General features: G+C 43.0%; 1 protein-coding gene across 1 annotated transcript in view; it reads right to left on the bottom strand.

Annotated features, from left to right (window-relative positions):
- Window positions 1-14,659, bottom strand: part of Cyp4c3 (Cytochrome P450 4c3) — a 314,949-nt gene extending 300,290 nt beyond the window's left edge. The window contains exon 1 of the mRNA XM_068229046.1: window positions 14,515-14,659. Within this exon, the coding sequence (XP_068085147.1) occupies window positions 14,515-14,659 (145 nt within the window). The remainder of the gene's footprint in view (window positions 1-14,514) is intronic.
- Between the last annotated feature and the right edge of the window lie 322 nt (window positions 14,660-14,981).

The raw sequence follows: 14,981 nt of genomic DNA, 5'->3' as shown, positions 1-14,981 counted from the left end.
CTCTACCCGCATCAAAGACAGGACAAATGCAGCAATCAGAGCCATCAACGACATACAGAATTTGAATACGTTGTCCATCAAAACAGCCCTGAAATTATTTGACCTCAAAGTGTCACCAGTGATCACCTATGAATTAGAAATTGTATGGCCGCATCTAAAAATGAAACAGTTCGAACAACTAGAAAAAGTGAAAGCTACGTTTCTGAAAAAGGCACTATGTGTCTCGAAGTATACGCCTTCAAGGCTTGTATATGAGTTAACTCGCGAACCTTTCTACGTAGAGGATCTCCGTTGTCACCTACCGCTACCAACTACACCAACATATCTGCAGTTCATAGAGAAATTAAGAGCAAAGAAGAGAGACATATGGAGCGAATTTTACTCGACGGCCGCAATGATTTACAAAGACTGGCAAGCAGGAGGACATGAGCTCAGACACTTGATCACACGCTTTGCAATACACGGATTTCATTATAAGCTGTGTAAAACAAAGAAATTCCATCAACCAGACACGGACTGTGTATGTGAATGTTGTGGTAAGAGATGTGAACGTTATCATGCCATGATTTGTCGGCGCGAATCGATGATAGCCTTCTGCAGAGATGACTAATGCTGTGTATTAATGTAAATATCTTTTGGCCATTGGCTGCAACAAAATATATTATTATACACTAGAGGTAGCATGAGCGCTGCAGTCGCGCGCGAAGTTGAACGAGCGCGCTGTTTGGAAAAAGCTAGATTGTTTGTCACTCTCACTACTGGAGCGTCCCGATAAATTGAAGTATTATACTTCTCTGAAGGAAAATGCCAGTCTCCTGTGCAGCTTATGGCTGCATCGAGAGGTTCATAAAGGGCAGTGGCGTATCATTTCACAGGTATGTTTCCTTAAAATTCATTTCCGTGCGTATAAAAATAGTACTTTGCGTGACATTCATTGTCATGTGAATTGGCCTACTTGGGCTGACTTCGCGACTGATTCCCCTGTCGGCGTGAATGAGATTCTTTGGATCTTTCCTTGAAGACTGTAATTACAGTTTTAGGAAATGTAAGGGATGACATTTTCCTTTCACTGAATGGCCATGCCTTTGAAAGCGAATATGCAGGAAAATCATGTGCATGTTACCGAGAGGGGCCGATGACCTTCGATGTTAGGCCCCTTAAAACAACAAGCATCATCATTATCATCATGATACCGAGCGAGTGGCTGCAGGCTTTAGGTCATATAGCTGTCAGCTTGCATTCAGGAGATAGTATGTTTTAACCCCACTGTCGGCAGCCCTGAAGATGGTTTCCAATTTTTCCATCTTAATTAAGACCACGGTCGTTTCCTTCCCACTCCTAACCCTTTCCTGTCCCATAGTCGCCGTAAGACCTATGTGTGTTGGGGCGACGTAAAGCAAATTGGTGCAAAAAAAGAAAATCAGAAAAGTTGTGCGTGATAGCCTGGAATTGTGCTCCGTCTTTCAGTTCTGTGTGTATTTATAGTATTAAAAGCTTGTTGCTTTCCCTTCGTACAGTACGTGTAGCAGTCCCCATTCATACCTTACCAGACTTTAAAATTTAGAGCCTAAATGTGCAACACCGTGTGAACAACTGAGTCCTTGACTTTCGTGAATATTATTCCCTTAAATGGCATATAGGACTATATACAACCATAATATGTAAATTATTGACCGAGCGAGTTGGCAGTGCGGTTAGGGCCACGCAGCTGTAAGCTTGCTTTCGGGAAATAGTGGGTTAAAACCCCGCTGTAGGCAGCACTGAGGATGGTTTTCGGTGGTTTCCCATTTTCACATCAGGCAAATGCTGGGGATGTACCTCATTTAAGCCCATTTGCTCTTCCTTCCCACTCCTAGTCCTTTCCTATCCCATCGTCGCCATAAGGTCCATCTGTGTCGGTGCGATGTAAAGCAAATTGTAAAAATTATTGTATTTTTTTCAGTTTTCTTCAATCACATAATGTACCACTTTCCCTTTCCATTAACAGAAATCATTTTACAACTTAAAATCTTAAAGCAAATCATACTTTTCAGGAAAAACTAAATTAAAACTCCATAATAGGCTGAAACCACAAGCGAGTGTCATATTTCCACTTGTAATCGCATTTAGAAAACATCGATAATAATAATAATAATAATAATAATAATAATAATAATAATAATAATAATAATAATAATAATAATAATAATGGATTTAGGTCCCACTAACTACTTACGCGGTTTCCAGAGACGCTGAGGTGTCGGAATTTTTTCCTACGGGAGTTTTTTCATGTACCGGTAAATTTATCTACAAGAGGCTGACATATTTGAGCATCTTCGAGTATAATAATTTCGTGTGGCTATTTCTAGCCGAGTGCAGCCCTTGTAAGGCAGACCCTGCGATGAAGGTGGGCGGCGTCTGCCATTTGTAGGTAACTGCGTGTTATTGTGGTGGAGGATAGTGTTATGTGTGGTGTGTGAGTTGGAGGGATGTTGGTGACAGCACAAACACCCAGCCCCCGGGCCACTGGAATTCACCAATTAAGGTTAAAATCCCCGACCCGGCCGGGAATCGAACCCGGGACCCTCTGAACCGAAGGCCAGTAGGCTGACTATTCAGCCAACGAGTCGGACATCTTCGAGTATAACCGTACTGAGTTAGGCTCGAACCTGCCAACCTGGGCTCAGAAAGTCAGCGTCTAAACCGGCGATGACAATATTTTGTCTACTTTACCCCAAAATCTCGCCAGCGCTTTTGGGCTTAAAAGCTTTCTCATCCGCTTCGTACGAGAGAGGACATATTCGGTCAATGGACAGAATTATACCAAATTCCTGGCCATTTACACAAAAGATAGCGAAATATACGTTCTCTCTTTCTAAACGTATGTTGTTAGAAGACTTGATATGAACAGCAAATTTATTTTATATTACTTAACTGCAACTGAACACTGTCCTCTTTTATCACGCATTTCTCCTGTATTTACGTTTTTAGGGCTAATTTTTTTTTTTCTGAAGAGAAGCATCGCAAGTATACTGTAGTATCTGAGAATGTTTATATGTAAGAAATTTAAAACGTATCTATATCCAAACCAAACCAAACCCCATGGCACTACAGCCCTTGAAGGGCCATGGCCTACCAAGCGACCGCTGCTCAGCCCGAAGGCCTGCAGATTACGAGGTGTCGTGGGGTCAGCACGACGAATCCTCTCGGCCGTTATTCTTGGTTTTCTAGACCGGGGCCGCTATCTCACCGTCAGATAGCTCCTCATTTCTAATCACGTAGGCTGAGTGGACCTCGAACCAGCCCTCAGGTCCAGGTAAAAATCCCTGACCTGGCCGGGAATCGAACCCGGGGCCTCCGGGTGAGAGGCAGGCACGCTACCCCTACACCACGGGGCCGGCGTATCTATATCCATACAGTTTTAAAAGTCCCCAATTTACATTGATGTGTACAACAGAGTGAGCTTTTTGCCAAACAACTGCGATTTCAACATGCTCCGCTCGCTACAGTGATTCTCTCGTAGACGGTGGCGCCAATGCTACCTCTAGTGTATAATTTACTAACTCTATGGTAAATACTATTCTAAATTAATTTTAATTTTCATTTTTAAGACCCCCTCTGAAGCCAACTCTTGCGGAATTATTTCGAATGAATTATATCTAAGATTACAAGATATTAGAATCATTCCGTATTGACGGTTTTCAGTTTACAAAGATGAAAAATGAGAGTATCCTCCTAATTCAATACATAAATAAATAGAAAGACCTGCACCTGGCGAGCCGAACCCGTCCTGGGATATCCCGGCACTAAAAGCCATACGTCATTTCATTTCATTTCAATACATAAATATTCCGTGATTAGACGGAGTAAACAAATTCAGACATGTTTCGGCTCGTTTGAGCCATCTTCACTGAAAAATGAGGGGAGTTTGAAATAATTTACATAATATAAGTTGAAAAAATGCTAAAAAACATAATGAAGGAGCAAATGAAAAAACAAACAAAAGATAGCCTAGACGGAAACAAAATTAGCACAAATATACAATATTTACATCAATATGCGGAGCAAAAAACAACTCACTGCGACGAAATTCAGTGAAAAAAAGGTGTTAATTGAAAATAATAATTGAAACTAAAAACTGTGTTAACCTAAGAAAACAAAGGAATGAAAAAACAAATGATGCAGATGGAAATGAACAATAGTAGCACATGGTGAGGTTGTGGACCTCATAGTTTACAAAATATTGTTTAGTAACAATAACAAAACAGGTTGAAATCACTGTCGAAAATCATCCTTGTAGAAACCCATCACATTAAATTGGTCAGGAGGGGCGCGGGAGCAAACATTTTTGAGAAACCAAGCCTGGTATAACGTGCAGGCGAAAAGCCTGTAACAAGGAAAAAAACACCAATGAAATTTAGAGCTTTAGAAACAGCAGCATTCTCAATGTCTTCTCAGTCTAGCGGTCCCTTTCTTGATTATTGTTTCATAATATTGGCTGGTGTCTTGCCTTATTATAAAGGGTCGGAAGGGCCGCGATATAAACTATGAGGTCCACAACCTCACCATGTGCTACTATTGTTCATTTCCATCTGCATCATTTGTTTTTTCATTCCTTTGTTTTCTTAGGTTAACACAGTTTTTAGTTTCAATTATTATTTTAAATTAACACCTTTTCACTGAATTTTGTCGCAGTGAGTTGTTTTTTGCTCCGCATATTGGTGTAAATATTGTATATTTGTGTTAATTTTGTTTCCGTCTAGGCTCTCTTTTGTTTGTTTTTTCATTTGCTCCTTAATTATGTTTTTTAGCATTTTTTCAACTTATATTATGTAAATTATTTCAAACTCCCCTCATTTTTCAGTGAAGATGGCTCAAACGAGCCGAAACATGTCTGAATTTGTTTACTTCGTCTAATCACGGAATATTTATGTATTGAATTAGGAGGATACTCTCATTTTTCACCTTTGTAAAGTTATATCTAAGATCCTATTCGCCTTTATTTTGAACGGTAAATAGCAAGTTTCATGAAAATCCACCTATCCATTCTCCAGTGATGTTAACAGATGAATGAAAATCTGCAACCTGTTTCTAGTCATTCGACTAGGTCAGGGATGGAAGCCCCCATCTAGCGGCGAGGATAGGAATTGTGCCGGCTGCTAAAGCCTGTCGCTCTCCTCTGGGGCAATGATTAATGACTGACAGATGAAATGATATTGGAGAGTGTTGCTGGAATGAAAGGTGACAGGAAAAATCGGAGTACCCGGAGAAAAACCTGCCCCGAACTACCGAGGCTCATGCTAACAGATAAACACTTAAAAATTAAACTGAACTCCTGACCGGTGTAACAACTAAGTATCAGGTTAATATTATTAAAAAAGTGTGGATCATAAGACGATTACAGTATGTGTATATACGTAGATAGATTTAGGCTTGTTTAGGTAGTGGGTAGAGACAAAGTTGTAGAGAGCTGGTCTGAATTAAAAATGTCGAAGCGTACCCTAGTCTTGATAGGAGTGCGCTGTTTTACAGCGGCCGTGTTTCGGGGCAGGAGTACAGTTGTCTTCAGCTCTTCTTCCGGACAACAGTATAAACTTCCTCGGCTTCAGAGCAGGTTAGAAGGGGTCAGCAGTTCTTAGTACCGTGCAGCACATGACCTGACAGGAAATGTTCCGAGCGGCGCAAGGGAAACCACTTAAGGCGCACATGCTACGGGGGAGCGACCGACTATAAACAGCGGCTAGAGAAAGTGTCATGCACTTTTGCAGGTCGCAGTGGACAAGGGAGAGATGATCCTTCGAGTGCTCAGGAGATAATAACTGGGGCTCGACGCCATTCTGGGAGGACATGGTACTGTATAAATATGTGAACGCCACACGAGAAGATATCTTGGAGACTTGTGTGCCGACAAGCGTACCTTATTACTGTGAGAAAATAACGCTAGGAACATGGTGATGAGTGGGAAGATTTGTCAACTAGTAAAATTATGACATTCTCTTCGTTACTTGATTATTATTTATGTCAGTCCAGTCTCACGACATGCATATTTCTTTCTTTCTCAATGCATTTACCCTTCAGGGCCGATTTTTCCCTCGGACTCAGCTAGGGATCCCACCTCTACCGCCTCAAGGACAGTGTCCCGAAGCGTGAGACTTTGGGTTGGTGGGATACAACTGGGGTGGATGACCAGTGCCTCGCCCATGTGGGGGGGGGCACCTGCTATGCTGAACAGGGGTATTGTGTGCGATGGGAATATTGGAAGGGATATATAAGGAAAAGGAAAGGAAGCGGCCGTGGCCTTAAGTTAGGTACCATGCCGGCATTGTCTGGAGAAGTGGGAAACCACAGAAAACCACTTCGAGGATGGCTGAGATGGGAATCGAACTCCCTCTACTCAGTTGACCTCCAGAGGCTGAGTGAGCCCCGTTCCAGTCCTCGTACAACGTTTTAAATTTCGTGGCAGAGCCGGGAGTCGAACCCACGCCTCCGGGGGTGGCAGCTAATCACACTAACAACTACACTACAGTGGTAGACACGTGCATATTTACGTCCTGAAAATATCTGAAAACTGATTTTCATTAGTATGGCAATAAGTAACAAGAAAGAAAGTATGTTTACAACCCCAAATGCCAGAATTGGGTGATACTGCTTCGGGAATACGGCGAATTTAAAGCAATTTCTTTAGACAGCATGCTTCAATATATCTTTTTGATATCTTTTTTGTTTAAGTTGGACGAATAAGTGACGATCCGGATCACTTGAATGAAATGACCATGATATGATATGTTTTTATAGGCTAGATCCTTGTTCTTTTAAGGGGCCTAACATCGAAGGTCATCGGCCCATTTTATAGGCTACGTGTCTGGGATGTACTCATCTGGAGAGCCAGGGATTCGAGTCCCGATTTGGACACAAATTACAGCTCATTCGTTTTCGATACTGTTTACAGTGATTTAGTAAGTTATTGTTCGAAGTGTGTAATTGTGTAATAATGTCGCTCTGAGGTTGGTTAGTGTATGCATTTCACTGAGCTTGGCAAACTGATATGTAATGTCAATATCTGGCTCAGTGAGGAAAGCAACGGGAAACTACCTCATTCCTCATTTCCCTAGTACACCTCTTCAGCGACGCCTAGGTCCATGACAGTTGACCGAGCTATTGAGGATCGAACCAGCCTTCGGGCTGAGTATTCAACATACATGTCAGAAATTAAAGGAAAATTGGAAAGATATAGTTGAGGTGTGTACTTAGCAGCAATGGATCACAACCTCTGATAAACAATTACAGTATAATCTCCATAATCCGACACTTCCAACAATCCGGCATATTTTTTTTCACGTGCCAAGTTAGTGTCAGAAGGCCAGCGCCTCAAAAGTCCGAGCCCTCAGCCCGGCAGTTTATTTTGTAGCGAAAAGAAGCGCCATGAATGTGTGGCGCGTGTGCCCATTAGTGAAATAATAGTCTACTTCGTTTATAGTATCATTTTAAATATGATGTTGGATACTGGACTATGAATCAGTCCCAGTGTTATTGACGAATTAAGGCATAGCTGCCTGCTGTCATTTCTTGTTGGATACAGTACTTTTGCATCCATCTCTTGGCACAGGCCAGAGTAAAGTGTAGCTTCCACCGAAGTCCCAGTCAACATCCATGGCTGTGACAATATGGAAGTTGCTGGGGTATGGGTAGTGATGAGTAATGACATTCGGAGCATGACTAGTGCATCTGAGTGTTATGAAGGGTGCTGCTCATAGGGTCAGTCGTGCTGCAATAGTACTTTCTAACCCAGTGAGGAAAGCAATGGCAAACTACCTCACTCCTCATTTTGCCTAGTACGCCTCATTTTGGTGCTGCCATTGGATTTTTGGGTTTCCTTATAACCGCATAACCTTTGGTGGTGCTATTTGAGGATCCAACCAGCCTCGGGGCTGATGACCTAACAGACAGATCATTACAAGAGGATCCTCCGTGGCTCAGGCGGCAGTGCGCCGGCCGCTCACCGCTGGGTTTCGTGGTTCAAATCCCGCTCACTCTATGTGAGATTTGTGCTGGACAAAGCGGAGTCGGGAGAGGTTTTTCTCCGGGTACTCCGGTTTTCGTTGTCATCTTTCACTCATTAATCATTGCCCCAGAGGAGTGCGACAGGCTTCGACACATTCCCTATCCTCGCCGCTAGATGGGGGCTTCATTCATGCCATTCCTGACTCGGTCGAATGACTGGAAACAGGCTGTGGACTTTCATTTTCATTTATTGAAACATCCGGGTTGCAATTGCGACTATTGTAGGGCGGACTTTATTGTTGCCATTCACTTGGATTATCGTTACGGAACGTGCTGTATGTCACGGGGCTGTGTTTCTTGCAGAGATGCATAGTTTCGTACTCGTACAATATCTCCACTACACGGAAAAGCACGGAATCTTTAATAAGTTTTTGGAGTTACAAGACGAGGGAGCGAATTCATATGATTTGGTTGTTGCCCTCTTAGCGTCATCTTACGACATGCAGCGGATACTCAACCCACAGGGGAGATAAAGATTTCTGATAGATCGAAAGAAAAATGAGCGTGTCCATAAAAGAATGGTAAAGCTCATGAATTGTGAGAAAATGAAAGACATCGGATACATGTATGTATGTTGGGTTTTCAGCCCGAAGGCTGTTTTGATCCTCTGCAGCTCCGCCAACAGCTGTCATAAATAGCCTAGGCGTCACTGAAAAGGCGTACTAGGGAAATGAGGAATGAGGTAGTTTCCCGTTGCTTTCCTCACCGAGCCAGCCGTTGCTATTACATGTCAGCCTGCCAAGCCCACTGAATGCATGCACCAACCGACCCTATGAGCGATATTTTCACACCATTCATAACAGGGACTGACTGCATAAGCAATGGTATTACTAGCATCACTCATACCTCAGTCACTTTCATATTGTCAAAGCCAAGGATGAGACTGAGACAGGTCAATGAAAGTAACAAAATTGATATAGCCCATACCAGAAGACATAGTGCACTGTAAACACTACATCTCGCCAGCAGAGGCATATCGGATACATATAAAAGACAAATTTTAAACCATTACAGTCGAACTCAATTACTTGAATTTTCAGCATCTCGAAGTAACTTAAATTTCCCGGCCGTTTGCCCTATTCTTCATGTATATTTATTTCTCTGTTACCCGAAATTCGGTTACACGAATTTCTCGAAGGAATCATTTCTTTCCTTGAAGCACTGTAACTCGAATTTTGTGCAACATTAACTGTGCAATACGGCATTTGTGGTTTGTGAGGAGCAATTAACAAGTACGGGAAGGGTTACAGTGATACTGGGAGCTAATATGACAAGAACCGAAAAACTAAAACCTTTAATGGTCGGAAAATTGGCGAAGCCTCGCTATTTCTCGGGTATGAATTAATCGCGGATGACAAGCTCCATTTATGAATCTCGGCTGCGTGGTATTCACGAAAAGTATCAACGTGAAGGGAGAAAAGATGAACACTAACAAACAGAAGAGACTAACGGATTTTCTTCCAAAGGTGTTTACCGAGGTATGTTTCTCGTTTCACTACTGTATGTACTGTATCCTGTCTTCTAAAAAGTTACTCTAACAAAGGTTATAATTAAAGTGATGCTGTAAAATAAGTTTGTTGTTATATTTTTAGATACTGTTACAACAGTGTATTCAATATAAGATGAGGACAATTTAGAAATCTCATATCCTAATCAACCCCCTGCCGGGCTGAGTGGCTCAGACGGTTAAGGCGCTGGCCTTCTAACCCCAACTTGACAGGTTCGATCCTGGCTCAGTCCGGTGGTATTTGAAGGTGCTCAAATACGACAGCCCCGTGTCGGTAGATTTACTGGCACGTAAAAGAACTTCTGCGGGACTAAATTCCGGCACCTCGGCGTTTCCGAAGACCTTAAAAAGTAGTTAGTGGGACGTAAAACAAATAACATTATTATTAATCAACCCCCTAATACTCATATGATTCAATTATGTGCTATATATGCTCAAAAACGATATTCTCTATATCTCGGAATGTCGATAACTCAAAATAAAATTTAGCTCCCGAGATGATTCGAGATATCGAGGTTCCACTGTATATACATATTTTTAACAACAAAATATAAAAATAAAAAATAAAAGAAAGGAAGAAAGAAAGAAAGAAAGAAAGAAAGAAAGAAAGAAAGAAAGAAAGAAAGAAAGAAAGGGAGAAACCCAAGGTGGCGGATCTGGGCAGTTTAGATGACCCTGTATCAAGCACAGAGCTTGAAGAAGATGATGCTGCGTTGGGATGTTGACTCCTTCGTATGAGGCCTGCCTACAGAGGTGTCGCACCCGGACAGAAGGAATCTCACAAGGACGACAAACGCCGGGCTGAGTGGCTCAGACGGTTAAGGCGCTGGTCTTCTGGCCCCAACTTGGCAGGTTCGATCCTGGCTCAGTCCGGTGGTATTTGAAGGTGCTCAAATACGTCAGCCTCGTGTCGGTAGATATACTGGCACGTAAAAGAACTCCTGCGGGACTAAATTCCGGCACCTCGGCGTCTCCAAAAACCGTAAAAGGGTAGTTAGTGGGACGTAAAACAAATAACATTATTATTGTTTATTATTATTAAGGACGACAAACATGGAGGATGGACAATCTTACATAGCTAAGTAATGAACGTAGGTTTTCGTGGCTCATAGTATTAATGTAAATAAATAGATGAAAACTGGATTAAACCAAACCAAACCCCACGGCACTTAACGCCCTTGAAAGGGCTTTGGCCTGCCCAGCGACCGCTGCTCAGCCCGAAGGCCTGCAGATTACGAGGGGTCGTGTGGTCAGCACGACGAATCCTCTCGGCCATTATTCTGGGCTTTCGATACCGGGGCCGCCATCTCACAGTCAGATAGTTCCTCAATTCTAATCACGCAGGCTGAGTAGATCTCGAACCAGCCCTCAGGTCGAGAGAAAAATCCCTGGCCTGGCCGGGAATCGAACCCGGGGCCTCCGGGCGAGAGCAGGCACGCTACCCTTACACCACGGGGCCGGCAAACTGGATTAAAGCCACTATATTTATTTAATGAAGCCGAGTTTTCAGCCAAATCGCATTGGCCTTCGTCAGACATATTATGTTCTGCTTCCGACAGTGAGCAAAGAAATTCCAAGAAACGTGGAAATCATGTCCGTACTATCCACGGCCTACCCACTCCAGTGAACAGGCCGGAAAACGAACCCAGGACCTTGGAATAAGAGACAGGCTTGCTATCTATGCACCACAAGGCTGGTTAATAATAATTAGATTACTATTGTGAATGCAACACCGGACTCTCTGAAAGTTGCTAATTTCTGGTCAGCAGCTATCTAAGATTAACGTACATAAATAGATGACCCACTCACAGGACCGAGTTCACTTGATATGCGATTTTCCTCAAGCTCTTAGTTACAGGGAGAAAGTGCCCTGTGAGAATATGACTCTACTAACATAGGCTACATAGACGAACACTCGTTGTCATGGTTACAAATGGTAGCGGGAAATGGGATGACGCTAATTGTGGATAGACCAAAACCATATCCATTAACATTATCGTTAGTTAAAAACTGTGCCATCCTTAAGAAAAAGAATGACTTAGCAAACCAGTATAGTGTCGAATGTGCAACAGACTGCGATATTAAAAATAGCCAGGCGAAAATCGAGGCTTCTGTAAAAACTCTATACAGAACACGTGAGAGAGTTGTGCAGTTTCTTCAGGAATGTGTACCGTAGGCCTATATCTATAAGAGTTTTGCTCACAATTTTAAAAGAATTATTTCTGTATCGGTCGTGTCCACAGTAACGAGGAAACGCACTTTTTTCATTTTCCATAATGTCTGTCTGTCTGTCTATCTGTCTGTCTGTCTATACGCGCATCACGAGAAAACGGCTGAAGAGAATTTCATGAAAATCGATATGTAAAGTCGGGGAATAAGTCGTTACAATCTAGGCCACAAATAATTTTATTCACGCTGACGAAAATGTTAGTTTATTTATTTATTTATTTATTTATTTATTTATTTATTTATTTATTTATTTCATGCCTTCTTTTGTGGCGAAGCTAAGGCTCACGGCCCTCTCTTACACTTAACCACATACTGTAATATCTAAAATAAACTTCATAAAACAGGATAATGAAATAAGAAAATAAAATATAAATCCTAACCTCATTCATTCTTCCATTCACACTGGCATTCACACAAGCTGGTTATATTTTTAATAGGTAATCTCGGCAAGACCACATGAAAGAAGCTAAAGAGGTGCAATTCCTAACACTGACTGGAAGGGAATTCCATAGCCTTGCACCAGACACTTGAAATGAGCGGTTATATGAAGATGAGCGATGCACAGGAATTGAGAGTGTAGTAGTCGATCGTGTGTTGTGTTCATGAGAGGAGGAGAGTAAATTAAACTTTGAGGATAAATACTGGGGTTTAGATTCATACATTTAGGGGAAGGCCTTAAATTCTCAAATATTTGTTATAGTGGCCCTATCACTAAATAGACTACTACGTAACTAAAGTTACATAGAATTAAATTTCCGATCATTTATGTCTTATACATTTTTACCGTACCGCCTATAACAGAGATATTCATGAATTTGGATTTTTGTTGCCAAAAGTCCATATCAGCGCCGAGTCACAAGAAAATGGGTAAACAGATTTTTATGAAAATCGCTATGTAAAGTCGGAGAATGAGGAACTACAGTCTACAGGCGCGCGGCTGTGAGCTTGCATCCGGGAGATAGTAGGTTCGAATCCCACTATCGGCAGCCCTGAAAATGGTTTTCCGTGGTTTCCCATTTTCACACCAGGCAAATGCTGGGGCTGTACCTTAATTGAGGCCACGGCCACTTCCTTCCAACTCCTAGGCCTTTCCTATCCCATCGTCGACATAAGACCTATCTGTGTCGGCGCGACGTAAAGCTCCTAGCAAAAAAAAAGAAACAAATTTATAAGGTGCCCTAATGTCACAGAGTCGAGAGAAAACTAAGTGTGAAGGCCTACACTATAGAAAGCACATAAAATTGATCAACAATAACATTACATAGACCATTGTGTGTTGTGATGTCCTTTGTGTCTTCTGCTGCCACTCATCTCCAATAGATGGGATTACTGCTGCGTACCGAGTATAACAGCCTGCCTGAATATTGGCGGGAAGTAGCTGGTGAGTTAGATCTCTCTCTTCTTTAGCATGCCGTTCCTCCGGTTCATAAATTTTCTGATACTACTGGGACGTGCCAACGGCCGTATCCGTGTTGAAACACCGGATCCCGTGAGATCACCGAAGTTAAGCAACATTGGGCGTGGTCAGGAGTTGGATGGGTTGCCACGCGCTGTTGGTGCGGGGTAAGGGAATGTAGGAGCGGAAAGGAACTGGCCACCCTACCGCACGTAAACTCCGGCTCAGGAACACCTATGCGGAGGTTCGAACCTGCCTTCGGGCAAAATAACCCTTACCTACCTACTGGGACGTAATATACTGGTTCATCATAGCATTGCAGCTATTCAATTCCTACTCTGAGGCACTGATTAATGAGCAGTGTGCACATTTAATGGAATAATGGCAGAGGATTGTTCGCGGCTGTCTGCAGCCTGGTCATTCCAGCACTGGAACTTTGGACTGTTCGTTAAAAATGAAAAAAACAGTGCGGTTTTTCATTTGATCGAGTATTTTGTATGATAACATTGCTTTTAATCGCTACATTCCTACTAACATCGTTGTAATGTCCTATGTTGACTGAAGTTGGAAAAAATGAAATGTCGTACGGCTTTTAGTGCCGGGATATCCCAGGACGGGTTCGGCTCGCCAGGTGCAGGTCTTTCTATTTGACTCCCCTAGGCGACCTGCGCGTCATGATGAGGATGAAATGATGATGAAGACGACACATACACCCAGCCCCCGTGCCACTGGAATTTACCAATTAAGGTTAAAATCCTCGACCCGGCCGGGAATCGAACCCGGGACTCTCTGAACCGAAAGCCAGTACGCTGACCATTCAGCCAACGAGTCGGACACTTAAGTTGGAAAAAAACCACAGACAGTGCTTCTGAGAATTCCGTAGCGAAGCACGGGTACAGCAGCTAGTTGTTTCTATAAAACCAGAAGCTGCAGCACATAAATGCCAATAATGCTGCTTTTCCATTACCTAACCCCGGTCCCGGGGGAGCCGGATTGCTGAAAGATTGAACCAGTTTTTTTTTTGCTAGTTGCTTTACGTCGCACCGACACAGATAGGTCTTATGGCGACGATGGGACAGGAAAGGGCTAGGAGTGGGAAGGAAGCGACCGTGGCCTTAATTAAGGTACAGCCCCAGCATTTGCCCGGTGTGAAAATGGAAAACCACGGAAAACCACTTTCAGGGCTGCCGACAGTGGGGTTCGAACCAACTATCTCCCGAATACTGGATACTGGCCGCACTTAAACGACTGCAGCTATCGAGCTCGGTAGATTGAACCGTGCTCAGAAACTCTGTTGGTTTCGACTGGGCATGTGAACTAGAGATTAATAAGAAGTTCTTACCGTCTCGCTCCACGTTCAACTGTAAGGTGTTCCCGATGATGGGCAGAGCGGGAGGTCCCGGGATCTGGTCCACAAGCCGGGCGCGCCTCCCTCGTACCGCGATGGCGAGGACGACCGCTACCAACACAACCACAGCTAGCAACATACTGATAGTGAGGACTGCATGGTCTGGACTTTCTCTTGTGGGGAAGTGAAAGTCCCCTGAGTAGCTCGTAGTTTACAAAGGGACAGGACACAAGACATCACTTACCCTGTGTCAATGTTCATAACAAAGTAACTAACAATGACGTGGGAAAAAGAAAGACAAGAAATTATAGGACAAGGAAAGAAAAGTAAGTTAGCTCGTGTTATCATATTCTTCTTGTGAGGAACGCCACCAGTGGAGATGGGCTAGATGTACCATACGAGCCATTCTGCCGTTCTTCAACCTCTAATAATGTTATCGGCTTTACGCCCCCCTAACTACT

Source organism: Anabrus simplex, chromosome 8, assembly GCF_040414725.1.
Source record: "Anabrus simplex isolate iqAnaSimp1 chromosome 8, ASM4041472v1, whole genome shotgun sequence".
Lineage (NCBI taxonomy): Eukaryota > Metazoa > Arthropoda > Insecta > Orthoptera > Tettigoniidae > Anabrus > Anabrus simplex.
The sequence above is the reverse complement of the archived record's forward strand: the minus strand, read 5'-3'. Positions and strand labels throughout refer to the sequence as shown.